Source organism: Myxine glutinosa, chromosome 7 (assembly GCF_964187855.1).
Source record: "Myxine glutinosa chromosome 7, kmMyxGlut1.1, whole genome shotgun sequence".
In the NCBI taxonomy this organism is placed as follows: domain Eukaryota; kingdom Metazoa; phylum Chordata; class Myxini; order Myxiniformes; family Myxinidae; genus Myxine; species Myxine glutinosa.
In genome coordinates this window covers 65,220,318-65,237,841 of record NC_136267.1, presented here as the reverse complement: position 1 = coordinate 65,237,841, position 17,524 = coordinate 65,220,318, and the positions used below count along the sequence as shown (strand labels likewise).

The 17,524-nt window shown below is 46.2% G+C and overlaps 1 protein-coding gene across 5 annotated transcripts in view; it reads right to left on the bottom strand.

The window, feature by feature from the left end:
* Window positions 1-17,524, bottom strand: part of PAN2 (poly(A) specific ribonuclease subunit PAN2) — a 214,842-nt gene that overhangs the window by 44,083 nt on the left and 153,235 nt on the right. For 4 of the 5 annotated variants that reach the window (XM_068122476.2, XM_068122481.2, XM_068122478.2 and 1 more), the window contains exons 23-25: window positions 9,631-9,690; window positions 9,322-9,412; window positions 3,704-3,861 (exon numbers count right to left, since the gene is read on the bottom strand). In XM_068122476.2, coding sequence (XP_067978577.2) covers window positions 3,704-3,861; window positions 9,322-9,412; window positions 9,631-9,690 — 309 coding nt within the window. Of the gene's footprint in view, window positions 1-3,090; window positions 3,350-3,703; window positions 3,862-9,321; window positions 9,413-9,630; window positions 9,691-17,524 lie in introns of those variants that run through there. The other variant, XM_068122482.2, reaches the window with a different exon arrangement.

The window sequence follows — 17,524 nt, the reverse complement described above, 5'->3', positions numbered from 1 at the left end:
CTGTGTGTGTGTCTAATTGTATTTTTCTTAATTGAATGTGTATTTAAATGTATTTATATATTTTTTTAATCGTTTATGAATCAAATGGCTGCTATGGCCACCAGGGGGCGGGTTTCTGATGCCCCAATATCCATATTTGTTCTAAATATATTTGTCAACACATCTGCCGAATTTGGTGCTTCTATCACAAAAATGAACGATTGTGGATATATATTGAGCTATGCCGCCCCACTAAGATACATCCAGCCAGCTATATTGAGTGAAGTATACAATGGTGGAACAGTTCTCTTAAACCTGCACCAAAATTAGTGGCTAGATCGAGAATGAAAGAGGTGTGAAACAGGGATACACAATATCCCCAAAAATGGTTTACTGTATGTTTAAGATGAATCCTAAGTTCACTGCATGTCCAAGGAGCGTTCCAACAGCTGAATTGGGAAAATAGTGGAATAAATATCGAGGAAGAAAGAACAAACCACCTGAAATTCGCAGATGACTGTTTTAATTTCAAACAATGATGAAGAACTGAAAATCATGGTGGTCGAGCTCAATTTGAAGAGTGAAGACATTGAATTACTGGTGGACAAGCATTACAAAGTGGAAAAATTGAGAAGGCCCTGGAACAAGTAGACCAAGGATCTAAGGGAGATGAAACCGCAAAATTTACTGGAGTGCAATGGCCTAAATTGCGTTGACTTGAACAGAATGTTGAGAGATGCCTTCATCCTTCAAACTACAATACTAAATAACCTGGCTCAAGTCAAGTCATTTTAATCTTTTTTCCTATTGCAGTGCATACCTTAGTTATTCACCAAGTTAAAACCACCCATTATTTAGTATATTTAAATTTTGGTTTGAGCCATTTGTCACAGCACTGACTTTTCATAGGTAGCATTTCAATTCCCATCCCAGGTCACCCTGAGTGTATGCAGGAAGAGTAAACCATCATGTACATCTTCACACTGGTTTCACATGTAGGACAGGGAAATCTCATCCCTTAAGATTAAGAGCCAGTTGGATTTTTACCAACAATCCGCCAATGATATGGTAATTCTCCTGAAAGTAACTTGGTGTCTGGAGAATTGACATCTAAACTTTTAATACTGCAGCCTTTAGCTTGGTCGCCTCTAGGCCATTATAGTTGTGGGCTTACAATGTTATCTTTAACTAGCAGGGGGATGGGAGTTGGGTGGGGGGGGATACCCGGCACTGCCCTGCTAGGTGAGCCTTTCCTGGCGGTGGTTTCGGGACATGTTGGACATTGAACAGCCATGGAGTTGTTGGCCCCAAAGTGGTTACCTTTTGCCTGCGAGCCGGCGGCAGCACTGCCTGACCCCTTATCCAAATATACACTTGATAGCACGTGTGGTGGCCTCAAAACGGACATCAAGGCCAACATGCATTACCTTAAAACCTTGCTCACATTCTGAAGTAACTACTCCCAAAGTTTGGGGCCTAGAGGTGCTATGTTTCGGCCGTGAAAGGATAACGCACAAACACAAACAAACACTTGAAAATATGTATAGAGATTGGGAATGTTAGGTTTTTAACCTCGAAGCATATTTGATACAAACAAACCAGTAGACTTTATGGGCTGTTTCCTCATGTTGCACCTCTTTTTCAAAGCAACATAAAGCAGAACAATTTGGCATTGCAGAATAAATCACGAGTGAGAAAAATCTATCTTCGTACAATTTACTTGCCTGTGCAAGTAAATGTTCTTTACATAGCATTTGAACCATCACTCAGTGCCTAATGTATATTTATTCCTTCCAATATATATATTTTTAAGGACTACAAAAGTAAAATATAACATTTACGCTTCATGATCTGGGAGGGAAAACTGCTTTACATAGCAAGTCCATTAAAAGTTGAACATGACAGAAGAACTGCATTGCACTGCAGTGTACATACACACTTGCATGATGATGATGATGATGATGATGATGATGATGATGATGATGATGATGATGACGACGACGAGAAGCCTGCCACATTGTATTACAACAGTGCAATAATGGAAATTATTACATGCAAATGTATTATTGTATTTTACAATTTTATGAAAGTTGGAAAAGGTCAGCGATAAATGTGGAATTGCCTTAGCTCACCTTTGCCCTCAAAAATTCCCATTCACCTTTCCTGACATGAAAATAGTTTTCTTCAAATTTCCATTTATTTCGACATCAATGTCATTGGATGGAATAACTTTGGATGGAGGCAGGAAAGATTGGATGGAATAACTTGCGCAAGCTGGGTTTTGAGAAAATAAGGGCAAGGAGGACCAAAATGGTCGAAATTAAAGTAAAATATGATTGGTTGTTGGACTGAGGTTGGAAAAAGGGATGCATGAACACAAGTCATGAATCAGCATAAAACTAACCATATGAACAAAGACAGAGCTTTATTATACATTCAACAACAAGGAGAAAAGACATAAAATATCATAGCCCCCATGGTTTTAGTAATTTTGCTGTACGGAGTTGAAGGCTGCAAGTCAGCCATCTTTGGGCGGATTACAAAACAAAATCTTCTGCATATGTATACCATCATGTGTTGTCTTTGTGCCAAGTTTGAACAAAATCGGTCCATGCATGTCCGAGAAATGGTTGGGAACACGTTTAAGTAACAAAATGGCCGCCAGTCGGCCATCTTGGATCTGATCTGGAAACAAAAAGGCATGCATATTTGAGCCTTCATTCATTATCTGTGTGCCAAGTTTGAACAAAATCGGTAAATGCATGGCCGAGAAATTGTTGAGGACGTTTTCAATATCGGTATTTTTTTAACAACTAAAATGGCCGTCAGTCTACCGGTCGGCCATCTTTAATCAGATCACAAAAAAGTGAGGTGCATGTGTATGCCATCATGCACTGCACGTGTCAAGTTTGAACAAAATTGGACCATGCATGACCGAGAAATTGTTGGGGACACGTTTCAGTAACAAAATGGCCACCAGTCGGCTATCTTGGATCTGATCTTTAAAATAAATGGCATGCAAATGTAAGCCGTCATTCAGTATACTAGCAACGGTACACGCCCTACGGGTGGGGCTTCAATTGGGAGGCCCAAATGAAAAGGAAAAATATCAGAAATTGAAGGCTTTTTTATTTTAACCGATTTATATAAACATCCGTTAAATCATATCACACGCAAATCATCAAAATCTAAACAGTATTTGTAGAATTTCAATAAAAGCCACATCACTGTTCATATCGGTAAATATTATTCCATCGTGTTTGGAAAAACTGGAAAATTGGAAAATCAATATAGCCTATTTTACTCCAGGGCTTCCCAGGATTACCCACCCAAAATTTTGCTGCGATCGGTTCAGCCGTTTTTGCGGTACCTGGGAACAGACGGACAGACATTTGGTGAATTATAGTAAGAAGTGTGGCAAATTTGAACAACATTAGTAAATAGATGTCTGAGAAATGGTTGAGAATGGGTTCAATATCGGGTTTTTTACAACTAAAATGGCTTCCAGTCAGCCATCTTTGATCGCATCATGAAACAAAATGATGTGCATATGTATACCATCATGTATTGTCTTTCTGCCAAGTATGAACAAAATCGGTTTATACATCTCCGAGATATGGTTGCGGACGGATGAACGAGACCCAATCCATAAGCCCCCATTTCAGACTAAGTCCAACAGGGGCGAATAAAACACCCTCCAAAAGTTAGCACCCAAAGTATTTACCTGATTTAATGTAACAAATTCTGCATCAAGTCCTATAAGATCCTTTGATTGCGGAAGCTCTGCGCAAGACAATGGGATGAATGTCACCAGCCGCTTCCGCTGCTTGCGTGTGAGGGAGGCCTCTGCTAGCAACACATTCTCCTTGATTGGGGTTTTGACTGCAAACATGTCAAGCACAACCAGCATAAGCCCGCTTTTGCAAAAAAACTCCACATTCCATTTTAAAAAGCAGAAAATGATCCAATGAATAAGAACCTACAGTTGTTCATGTCAACTGGCATTGTACACTATCCAACTCAACCCTCGAGCATGTTCCAAAAACCCAGACCGATAGTCTGACAACAGCATAGCCGGGCTTGTTTGATACTTTAGTTTAAGAGGACAGTACGACCTGGGTGGGGATACCAGTTAGCAGTTAGCAAACAATGTAAGTACCCGTCTTAAATTTTTTTGACTTCAGGCATAGACAGTCAGTTCGTGAATGACTTGGGTAAAAAAAATGGCAAGTGGCAAACGATGAACCAATAAATTCCATATTCATGTGCCACCTTCAGTTGAACGTCAGGCATTGACAGTTTCGTGAAGGACTTGAACACAAATCGTAACCAGTCTGAATGTTTCTACATCCAGTCAATGACAAAACTGCAAATGGAGAATCCACGAATGTCACGGATGGAAACCCTTACGTCACTTCCTCATTCTGCTTTATACTCAATATCTCTATATTTTCAGAACATTCAGCTGGGTGATGAGAGAGGAGTAGCAAAAATAGTAAAACGTTAACAGACAAACGGATGGACATCCAAATGTCACGACCCATTTTATAACATCATCTCTTAAATATCGAGATGAGATGACCTAAAAATGGATGATTTCCATCTTCGAATAGTTTAATGTTTGTTTGTTTTGGATCGCCCGAAGCTCAGCATCGGCGATGCATGCGTCAAGTCGATCCAGCGAGTCCTCACGTTCACATGGTTTGAACCAGAATATATAGCTGTGCATCATCTGCGTAAACCATTGATTGTAAGTTATGAGCAGTTATGATATCAACAACTGGAGCAACGTACATCATGAAAATAATCGGTCCAATGATTGACCCTTGGACTATACTACAGTTGCCGTGGTATGCATCTGACTTGACCTCGTTGATTCTATTGGCAAGTTTTCTGTTTGCCAAGTATGAGGAAAACCACTGTATAACATTGTGCTAGTGAAGCCAAAGCATTTGAACAGTCTCTGCAGCAATATCCGATGGTCCATTGTGTCAACTACTGCACTGAAATCAAGAAGTATAAGGACAGTTTATTTGTGGCCATCTAGGGCTTACAATAAGTCACTCTGTACCTCGAGAAGGGCTGTCTCAACAGAATGTTCTATATGCTGACTGGGTCCGGGGCAATAAATTGGTGGCAGGCAAATACTCCTTGATTTGAGTGGCACCTGTCCTTTCAACTAGATTTGTTACATAGACAAAATTAAATAATGGACAATAACTCTGGGCCCCTCACATATGAGACTGTTCTTCTTCAGTCGAGGGGTCACAAGGGCATGTTTCATTAAATCAGAGACTTCCCCTGTTTGTGTCATAAAATCAGAGACTTCCCCCTGTTCAGTGTTGAGAAGCCATGACTCGGTGAGAGCAAGAATGTTAAGGCGATTTGAGACAACAAAATCACCGATAGCTGTGGATTTACCCCGGCCTTCGTTGATCGATCATTCCGCCGGGAACATCTGTTTAGTGTATTTGAATGGCAAATGGCAATCGGAACGTCGATCGGTGCATGTTTAGTCAGCATGGCATCACTCCAAGGTGGTTGAATTCTTTATAATGATTGCACCGAGTATTTCGTGTTAAAATACATTGCTGCCCGTTTAAGATTCATCTATTTGGATCCCCTCTGCACATTTGTTCTCTGGCAATGTTCAGTTCATGAAGTCTGTGCTAGGTGGAGCGATCAACCCTTTTGAGTTATTTTCCTTTCAAAGAGCTCTTTACCTCAAACTGTCCAGTTGTATCGTGATTATTCCTCATCATGCACCCATTCTCGATCTCCGAAAGCATAAACAACGCTCTTGTCCAATGAAAGCCACACACAAAAGCAATCTGGAGCCTTACTTTTTGATGTGTACTCCAGGGAAAGGTTGGATTTTATCACAGAACAGAAAGAGCGATCAAAAAGATCATGCAGCCAAGTTAGGGCACTTACAAAGTCTTTGCAGCAATCACATCACAAGTGAACATGAACACTGACGTCAAAATTTAACGGTGGGAAGTAAACATCACGTACGGCTTCCACACTTCATATCCTTGGATGAATCGACCATACACCTGCGGTCTTAGGGAGAACCTCCCTTGGAGTCGCTCATATAGATCCCGAGAGGTTCGCTCTGTGATTTTCACCATATAGATGTCGAGTCACAGTGCACCATATGGTATTGTAAGTTAGAGTAAGGTAAAGGACGAAACGCTGTGGTACACGAATGGAGGGCCTGATATGTTCTGGGAGAAATGAACCATGTGATCACGAACCTTCTCGATGACCCAGGTTGAAATCCAATATGCTAAATATGTAATGTCCAATGCCCTTGTAATTCACATTAAAGTACACTGATGTATTCCTGAAAATGGTTTTCCTGATAAAATGTTTAAGATGCCTGACAGGTTGTGCAGTTGATTCACAAACTGTTGATCAGAAAATTCAGTCAATTTCGCATATTACTGCAACTAGCTCAGCATTACTGTGGAAACAATGTCCTTTGCAAGCTATCAGATGACAGTAATAGTCTCAAGTGCCAAATAACATGCAAAGCATGCTCACTTTTTGGATACATTTTTGAGGCTCGTGGAACAGCTAGAACAGAATGGAAGGGAACAAAATGGATAGGGGGGAATATCAGCAGCAGAGTAGAAGTGAGAGTGAGATCAAGGGGAGAGGGGAAAAATGCACAAAAGCTGAATGAAAGCACAATAGCAACAATAGGAAGGGGAAGGCAGGGATGAAAGAGAAAAGGAACAAACCAACTGACAACTAACAAACAAAAAGGTGAGGGAGATGGGAAAAATAACAATAACATGGGTAAAGGAAGTGCTTGGGAATGGGGTCATTTGGGGTAGAAGAGATCATGAGGATGGATGGGGGATGACCTGAGGTAGTGGTGCACAGCTGTCTTGAAGCCCTGGAAGGGTGCTGAACAGACTAGGGAGGTTGTTCCATAGGTGAGAGAAAAGAGGAACAAATGAGTGGAGGTGAGCAGTGTGCTTCGATTTTGAGAGTTTAAGAAGAAGAGGGTTACTGGCAGACCGTACACCCTGCAAAAACCCTGGAGGGACAGAGCCAAGAGATGTCAGAGGGTGCAAGTCCAAAAAGGAGGTGGTAGAACACAGAGAGGACATGCAAATGTAACAGGCCTAGACATTCAGCTTCATTGCGAGAGATCCCAATTATTTTGAGGGCCTTGCTTTACATGGCAGCAAGAATGGGAAAGTGTGAGGTTGGGGCACAAACCCAAAGGGGAGAGCAGTACTCTGTCAAGCTGTGGACGAAGGCCTTGTAAGTTGTCGAAAGTTCAGAATGGCAAGGAAAAGACCTTGCACGACGAATGATGTGCTGTCAGCGGCTGGCTTTGGAAGCCATCTTTGAAATATGGTCTACCCAAGAAAGATCATGGCTGATGGTGAAGCCCAAATTTTAGAGTGACTTAGCCTCTTCAAGTGGTTTATTTAGTAAGTAGATGGGAGTGTTAGCCAGAAGGTCCTTTCGGAGAGGCAGGGTGATTTTGTGGGATATTTTGGGGTTGAAAGAATATTCCAAGTGTTGGACTAGCTATTGATTCTATCAAGGTCTGCAGAGAGGGAAGAGGCTGCTGCCTGCCTATTTGACGGATATGAAATGATATGGCAAAGGGTGGAATCATCATCAGGAAAGAAATAGGCAGGATTTTCCAGGGAATTAGAATGATCATTGATGGTTAGGAACAAGACTGGGCCCACGAAACTTCCTTGGGGAACTCCAGCCATGACAGAGAGAGATGAGAGGATCCCATTAAGATCTACACACTGAATACAGGAGTGGAGGAAGTCAGAGATCCATGACAGGAGGTGGACTTGGATGCCATAAGCAGAGAGTTTGGAGATCAAGGTGGAGTGCCAGACTGTATCAAATGCTCGTGATATGTCCAGAGGGATGGCCCTGATCTCATGTCTGATATTGAGGGTTTCCATCCATTGTTGGTAGAGTATAAGCAGCATATCTAAGGTAGAATGACCAGGTTTGAAACTGAACTGATGATCTGAGATCAGGCCATTGGAGAAAAGAAAAGATTTGATGTCAAATGCAATTACATATTCCATAATCTTGCTTATAATTGGATGCAAGATAATAGACATGTACATAAGAGGACCAATTTTTGTACCATTTTTGGGTATTGTAGTGATGTTGTGGAATTTCCAGAAGACGGAAACTTACCCAGGCAGAAGGATCGAGTGAGCAAAACAGAAAGATGATGAGAAAGAGAAACAGAGCAGGTTTTTCGGACATCTGGACATTTTTGCACCGATGCCATCTGGACATTTTGCCCAATTAGAGTCATGGTTTGCCAGAAACCTCTCCACCTTTTGTCGTTTGTTTGTCGTAATATTGCTAAGGATGATTTTTAAGATCTCAGTGAGGTTCTTCATTATGATCACTCCCATTGCTCAAATTATCACTGGCCCAACGTGGACGCTTTTCAACTTCCCGTTTATCTTGACTTTCTTTGATGGATCCTGATACTCATTCATTTTCCTGATTTCCACGTTATTTAGACCAAAGTCGCTGGGGATCAACACCTCAATTAGCATGCCGTTTTTCCCCCTTTTTGTATCTGTGTATTATGTCTGTTGCAATGCTTTCCCTTCCACATAATCCTATCTGATATTGGTACTTTCGCAACAAAATAAATCCTGTCTGCAGAACTGCATGAAGTTGAATAAAACGGTAGAGTTATCACACCACTCCCCATCATCCCTTCTATCCTTATCCCACAGTGCAAAAAAAAAATTAAAACGATATAACAGCAATAGCAGCTGAATTATTGACCAAGGAAAAATTAGAACGGCACTCTTCGACATCATGGCGTCAACCGATATGCCTCCGCCCACCTTATTACATCATTATACATACTTGCACCAACTTTGATTTATATCCCTTCAGCTGTTCCCAAGTAGCACATTTTTACCTGACATGACCTCGGTCTGACCTTTGAAGCAGAAATCTAATCAGTTCATCTTTGCATCATAATATATACTTATACCAAGTTTGGTCAAAATCCCATCACTGGTTCACAAGTTAGCTTGGTAACAGCATTTTTACCTAAAGGGACGTCTGACCTTTGACCTCATAATCTAATCAGGTCAGGTATACATTATACATACTTGTACCAAGTTTGACTTAGATCCCTTCAGCCATTCTTACGTTAAGCTGTGGGAGAGCAGTGACGAAAACCTATGGACGGACAGACGCATGCACGCACAACCCGAAAACATGACTCCGGCGACCTCGTCGGTGAAGGCATAACAAGACAGTGTGCGGATGAGGCAGAGATGAATATGCGAACGCTTTATTAGATACACTCACTGGATATATCATAATGTTGTTGGAGATCTCTCCTGGTGAAGTAAAGCACACATGGAATCTTCCATCCAGGATCAAACTGAACTGCTTCATACTGAAAGGAAGCCAGTTCAAAAAGTGTTGCAGACTCTTATCAAGTTTCATATAAATGTCAACAAGTCGTATTTTGTGGGGAGGGGAAAGAGAGGTGACGATGACATATTCATTACTTTATAACCAAATAAGAATTCCATCTCCTTTCTACAAACTCGAAAATAACAGAGACAAGTAAATGAATGTACATTGCAAACCATGATCATATAAAGGTCTTACCTTGTCAATTGGCTCGATGAGAAAATCATTGAAAAGATACCATTGTGTGTGAGTAACACCCTGATGGGGGAAGGAAAGAAATAAAATTCGTATGTGTGTAATGGGGCAATGCACTCTCAATTTATCATGAAGACCAGAATCATGAAGACTCCCCTTCCAATGGTATACACATTGGAAGGGGAGTTTGGTTGGAAGTTGATAGAGTGGATACAAAGTGGTAAAATAGTCCATATTAGTGTCGGGAAAAATCATGATCGATTTCTAGCAGTGAATTTTTTTTTCCAAAATCATATTTTTAATTTTTTTTGTTATTTCATTATTAGCCTTTTTCAAAAAAATTAATTTTCTTTATCAGATCATCATGATCGATTGCATCATAGCAACCAAATAGAACGTCAGTACAATTAATTACTTAGCACTTTGGTATAAGAAATAGAAAATAAAAAGAATCAATTGAAGTAGCAGAGACAACATGAACAATTCCTGCAAATAAAAGGCCAGCACAAATAGCCTAGACTAGAGGAATGCACAGTCCCCCCTTGAACCGTCTAGCCTGGGTGCAAATCTCAACACACCTATAAACTGCCATCCTGGAATTTTGCAGGCAGAATGGGGAATAAAATACATGAGCCGTCCATTAAATGGACATTAAACTATGTGTCCCATCTGCCAGCATTAGTTGGTGGGTGTGAAAGATACCATGGTGTACCTGGCGAAGAGTAGACCACCTATCACTGGCACCATGAACAAATTACAAATTCCTGCACACTCAGTCGAGTATCCTGTGTCGGAATGGAGACCCGTCTAGGATTATAACCCGAGCCAAGAAGCTGCTTCGGCAGAACAGACGCTCTGTATAGATCCCACGTGGTACATGATGATGATGATGATGATTCCTCAGCTGTGTGAAGAGATATTGGAGTTAATTAAAGGTTAACCTATCATTAGGCACGTTGATAAGACCAACAAGCTTCCGCCACTAATGCAATTTTCTGTGTCTGAAAATACAGGCAAATGCACCGATATGAATCTCGTTCACCAGAAAGGCAGTGAAAGTCCAAAATAATATTTTTCATCTGAACAGGTAGTGAAAACAAGGTCGCACTCTTGGACAGGCTAAAGATTAAACAAGACACAATGACCAATTACAATAGACAATGAAGAGCAACAATGGAATGCCAAAACAAATAGCAACGCCAAAGAGAACGGTTTATTAAATCTTCATGCAAATAACATGGTATACGTTCTTTTTTTAAAGTGTAGATTAAATGCTGCCAATGCAAGATATTGTCGCATGTATGACCAAAGCGAAAGCCGCAAGTAATACTAGATGAGAACTGCACACGCCGGGAATTATATCCTGTGAATAGCCAGCTTGAGGCTAAATTTGGAAGGTGCATCGTCCAAATGGGTGCCTCAAATTCTGTGTGTATAACACGTGTGAATAGCCAAACAGAGATTATCCTAATTAATTTATTCCCTCCCAGGAGTTTTCCATAAACTGATTCGTCAGTGCAGAAAAGATGGCAGGAACACATGACACACACACAGCCATAATGAATAAATCAACAAGAAAGATGTCGTGCTTAGCACAATATTTGCGAAATCCAAATGAAAAAGTTGTCATGGAAACAGCAATTTGGCAACTTAAAACATTTCACCTGCCAATTGTTTTATTTGATTAATTGTTAAGCAAAACAATTTTTTTTTCTAGCAGCGGCCGAATAGCTGTTTTACATGTTTCAGATACAAGCCTGGTGTTGGCTTAACGGTTAAGGGGGCTGGCATGAGATCTTAGGGCGCTGAGTTTGAGACCCTCTCTTGCCGTTGAATTAACACCAGGTGGGTTGACTCAGCCTGTCATCCTTCTGAGGTCGGCAAAATGAGTCTCAACCAGCAGGTCTCATCAATCAACCAGCAGCCACAGACTGCACACGAACCACAACATGTTTTTCGGATGACCCTGACCCTCGCTAGCCATTGACTAAGTTTGACCAAATATTACACACATCACATTAGAACAAATAAGCTGTGTAAGTTTCAATTTGATATTTTGAAAAGCTTTTGAGACATGGCAATAACAAAATTCCAAAACGTCCCATTTGATTATAATTTTTATTATAAGTGTTATGGAAACCGTTGACATGTCAAAATGGCTAAGTTGATTGTTCTGATTTTTTTTAGCAAATCATTTCAATGACCCAATATGGAAATCCTGTTCAAATTTCAAGTCAATCAGATGAAAAATGACGATTTTAGAAATTCAACCTGAAGGTCCATACTTTTGACCTTGACCGACTGTTTGAGAAAATGGCTAACCGGAAGTGATTGACCTACAACTGGTGTTATAGCATTGGTGGATTTAAATGTAGCAACGCAAACATGAAGTCTCAACAATGACTTTGTGCTAAGTTATCAAAATGTCAGGAAACATCACATTGCTGTGACCTTAACATTTGACCTTTTGACCTAAAAAAAAACAAGAGACTTCTAGTGTTTGATTAGCTCCAGTTCAGTTGGTTAAGTTTCGATGCATCTCAAAAAGTATTTCCTTGCTGTGACAGACCTTTTTTTTTTCTTTTTTTCTTTTTTTTTTGTATACAAGATCGAGGCTCGTGAAAGAGCGAACATTAATCACACAGAAAAACAAACCGACACATAAAACATATAACATGGGGAGCGGTAGACAAGATGGGGCGAGAGGGGGAGGAACACAAACACAACATCTGAGAGCAGGGACATCGAGAGATCTGTGGGAGGGAGAGGGCTTTGGGGGGGGGGGGAGGCATGGGAAGGGGGGTGGGAGAGGTATAAAACATATGGGGACTGCCAGGACTTCCAGGAAAGAAGTTGGAATTTCAAAACAAGGTGGATCTGGGGTGAATTAGCAGGGGTAGAAAAGATCAAGGTTTTGGATGAGAAAGATAAGAGATGGTGGTGAACAGCTGTTTTAAAGACCTGGAGGGAGGAGTGGGATTGAAGGGAGTGTGAGAGTTTGTTCCAGAGGCGGGAGAAAAGAGGAATGAAAGAGTGAAGGTGAGCAGAGAGCCGAGATTTTGGCAGTTTAACCATCAGAGGGTTGCTGGCAGATCTTGTGCGACCTGTAGGAATATTTGGGGGACAAAGCACAGAGAGAGCTGGAGGAGCAAGGCCGGAGAGTAGTCGGTAGAAGACAGAAAGACCACCTACCTGTCTGCGGTGAGTGAGTGAAAAGCCCTCGGAGATAGCTTCATCACGGGAGACTCCAATGATTCTGAAAGCTTTGGTTTCAACAGCGTGAAGCCGATCTAGGTGTGAGGCAGGAGCACCGGCCAGCTTGGAAATGTGGTTTTCCCAAGAAAGATCATGGCAGATAGTGAGACCCAAAAGCTTGAGCGACAGAACTTCTTGGAGAGGATTGTTGAGAAAGTAGATGGGAGGGTTGTCCAGTCGATCTTTTCGGAGAGACATAGTAAGAGTGTGAGATTTGTCAGGATTGAAAGACATGTTCCACTTGTTTGACCAGTCTGTGATTTTGTCCAGGTCTTCAGAGAGTGAGGAGGCTGCAGACTGCCGATCTGAGGGAAAAAAATGGAGCGGCAGAGAGTGGAGTCATCAGCAAAGAGATAGAGAGGATTTTCCAGAGAGTCGGAGAGATCATTGATAAAGACCAGAAAAAGCACAGGGCCCAGAACACTGCCTTGGGGAACTCCAGCCTGAACAGGAAGGGGAGATGAGAGAAATCCATTCAGGGCCACACGTTGTCTATGACCAGAAAGGAAGTCCGCAAGCCATGCATGGAGATTTCCATGGATACCATAGGAGAGTTTGGTGAGCAGAGCTGGGTGCCAGACCGTATCGAAGGCACGTGATATGTCAAGGGAGACGGCTCTGATTTCCTGTTGGCATTGAGGACCTCCATCCATTGTTGAGACAGCAGAAGCAGCATGTCCAGAGTAGAATGACCTGGTCTGAATCCAAATTGATGATCGGAGATCAAGCCATTGGAGAAGAGGAAGGATTTGACATCCGAAGCAATGATGGATTCCATGACTTTGCTGATAATTGGGAGCAGGGTGATTGGTCTGTAGTTGCAAGGATCTGTTTTTGCACCTTTTTTGTGTCAAGCAGTAATGTTTGCTGATTTCCAGGACGCTGGCAGATGACCTTGAGCAAAAGAGAGGGTGAAATGAAGAGAGAGAGGGTGAAATAGAGCAGCAGAGCAGGATTTTAGGACCCGTGGGCTGATGCCGTCTGGTCCAGTTAAGTCACCTTGCTGTGACTTCGATCCTTGACCTCAAAAACAATAGGTTTCTACCTTTTAACTAGCTCCAGGTCAATTGGTTAAGTTTCATGAAGATTGATGTGGAATTGTGACCTGTAGGTGACTGACATACAGACTGACTAATATACTAAGGAAACGAATATACTTGCGAAACCTCGATTTCAGGACATGGGTCTCTAAGTCAGAGATTGGTTAATGCATGGAATGGTGTCCCTGGAAAGGTAATGGCAGCAGAAAGATTAAATAGGTTTAAATTGGAATTATATAAGTACCTGTGGCGGACACGAAAGCCCACTGGCGTGGTGACATCATTCCGCGCACCAAGTGGGCGGCGGCCACGCCCCAGGGGTAGGCGTGGCCTGGATATACACTGGGCGCGCAGCCCGGAGCACGCCAGTGCTACAGTGACCTCTTGAGAATAAAGACTCTTTTGTTTAACCGCGTTGTCCGCTTCCTCCTTGGTAGCAAGTAAGCGCGCGTAGCACCGCACTTTAATTGGTGACCTCCGACGTTCTGGTCAGCCGTCGCTGACCACCCGACATGGCAACCAACGCGGTAGCAATGAAGCTCCCCGAGTTCTGGGAAGCTCAGGCAGAGATCTGGTTCCTGCAGGCCGAAGCCCAGTTCAGGCTTCGATGCATCACGGCGGACGAGACACGCTACTGCCACGTGGTCGCCTCCCTCGGGGCCGGCGTGGCCGCCCGCGTCGTGTCGATCCTGAGGAACCCACCGGCCCATGACAGGTACGGAGCGATCAAGCGTCTCCTCCTCGCCATGTTCGACCTCACCGTGGACGCACGGGCCGATCGCCTCTTGGACCTCCCCGAGCTCGGTGACACGTGACCGTCGGTCCGAATGGACCATATGCTGTCGCTCATAGGCGACGAAACCCCGAACGCTCTATTCCAGGCGTTATTTCGACGCCAGCTGCCAGCACGAGTCCGCCTCGCGTTGGCCGGTTCCGCGACAACGGAACCCCGTGCGTTCGCGGCCGAGGCCGACAAGTACTACGCGGCTTTGGACACGCGGGCGAGTTTCGGTGCGACCGTAGCGGCTCCCGAGCCCGAACCTCCTGCGGGTGCCCACCCCTGCTCCGAGGGGCGCCTCGTGGCGGCCGCCACGCCCCGCTCACCACCACCACGGAAACCGCGGCCTCCGCCTTCGCCGCAAACCTGGTGCCATTTCCACGCTAGGTTCGGCCACGAGGCTCGGCAATGTCGCCCGCCGTGCTCATTCGGCAGGTCGGGAAACGCCCGGGCCGGCCCTCGGTAGTGGCACTGAGCGCCGGCCGATTAAACAGCCTCCTATACATAACGGACACCTTATCCGGGCGCCGTTACCTGTGCGACACGGGAGCGCAGGTGAGTGTCGTTCCCGCCGGTACGTCCGACAAGCAGGCCGCGGGCCGGGGCCCCGCGCTGCTTGCTGCCAACGGTACGCCCATTCGCACGTACGGAAAACGCTGCCTTTCTCTGCGGTTCGGAAGGCAGGTTTTCTGATGGTCGTTCGTCACTGCCGACGTGCCTATGGCACTGCTCGGCGCGGACTTCCTCTGTGCCAATGGCCTGTTGGTCGACGTCAAGCACAGAAGGCTTGTCCAGGCTGAGACGTTCAGCTCGCTCGCGTGCGCGCTGCCCGCCTCGTTGAGCAGCTCACTGAGCGGCTCATTGAGCGGCTCGCCGAGTGGCTTGCTGAGCGGTTCCGTTCCGGCCAGGTTCATCTGCACGCTTCCGGCAGCGAACGAATTCACCCGCCTCCTCGCGGGTTTCCCGGCCCTCACGAGGCCCACCTTCTCGGCGGGGACCGTCAAGCATGGGGTGGAACACCACATCCCCACCGCCGGGCCACCGGTCTACGCCCGGGCACGCCGCCTCGAGCCGACGAAGCTCGCGGTAGCTAAAGCGGAGTTTGCTACACTGGAGCGGCTCGGCATCGTGCGGTGCTCCGAGAGCGCGTGGGCGTCGCCGCTACACATTGTGCCCAAGCCCGGCGGGGGATGGCGACCGTGCGGGGACTACCGCCGTCTCAATGACGCCACCACCCCCGACCGCTACCCTGTCCCCCATATTCAGGACTTTTCCGCCCGCTTGGCGAATATGTCCTTCTTCTCGAAGGTGGACCTCGTACGCGGCTACCATCAGGTCCCTGTCAGGCCGGAGGACATCCCGAAGACGGCTGTCATCACGCCGTTCGGTCTTTTCGAATTTCTTCGGATCCCCTTCGGTTTGAAGAATGCGGCTCAGGCGTTCCAGCGCCTCATGGACAGCGTCTTGCGCGACTTGGATTTTGTGTACGTATACCTGGACGACATCCTCGTCGCCAGCGCGTCCTGCGAAGAGCACCTACACCATCTCCGCACGCTCTTCGAACGTTTGGGCCAGCACGGCCTGATCGTGAACACCGCCAAGTGCCGGTTCGGTGTCGCCGAAATGGACTTTTTGGGGCACCGCGTCACCAGGCACGGGGCCGTCCCCCTACCGGCCAAGGTGGAGGTGGTGAAGGGGTTTCCGCGCCCCCCGCACGATCAGGGGGCTCCAGGAGTTCCTGGGCATGGTAAACTTTTACCACCGTTTCCTGCCCCGCATCGCCCAGCTCCTGCGCCCCTTACACGAGGCCCTCCGGGGGAAGCCGGGCAAAGGTGACGTCACCTGGACCGAGCAAATGGACGCGGCGTTCGTGGGCGCGAAGCTCGCCTTGGCTAACGCCACCATGCTCGCGCACCCGGCGCTCGATGCACCGATCGCCCTCACCACCGACGCCTCGGACTACGCGGGGGGCGTGGTGCACGAGCAATGGGTGCGTGGAGCTTGGCAACCGCTGGCGTTCTTCAGCCGGCAGCTTCGCCCGCCCGAACGCCGGTACAGTACCTTCGACCGCGAGTTGCTCGGGCTCCACCTGGCGGTCAGGCACTTCCGCCATCTGCTCGAGGGCCGTGCGTTCGCGGCCTTAGTCGACCACAAGCCACTGGTGTTCGCGATGGGCAAGGTCGCCGAGCCGTGGTCGGCCCGGCAGCAGCGTCACCTCTCGGCCGTGTCCGAATACATGACGGACATCCGGCACATCGCGGGGAAGGACAACCCGGTGGCGGATTGCTTTTTCCGGTCCGTTGCCCATGCGGTCCACCTCGGCATCGACTATGCCCGGATGGCGGCGGACCAGGCCGCCGACCCCGACGTCTAGGCCTTGCGGACCGCCGTTACGGGCCTCCGCGTCACCGAGGTGCCGTTCAACGGCGCGGGCATGGCCCTCTGGTGCGACGTCTCCCTCGGGCGGCCTCGCCCCATCGTGCCCGCGGGCTGGCAGCGCCGGATTTTCGACTCCATCCATGGCCTGTCCCACCCGGGCACGAGGGCCTCCCAGAGGTTGATCGCCGACAAGTTTGTCTGGCATGGCCTCCGGAAGGCCGTCCGCGGCTGGGCCAGCACGTGCCTTGCGTGCCAGCGCGCGAAGGTGCACGGACACACCCAGGCCCCATTGGCCCCGTTTGCGGTGCCGGAACGTCGGTTTGACCACGTTCACGTAGACCTGGTGGGACCTCTGCCCCCCTCGCGGGGTTTCACCCACGTCCTGACCATGATGGACCGCACCACCCGGTGGCCGGAGGCCGTGCCTTTGGCGTCAACGACGGCG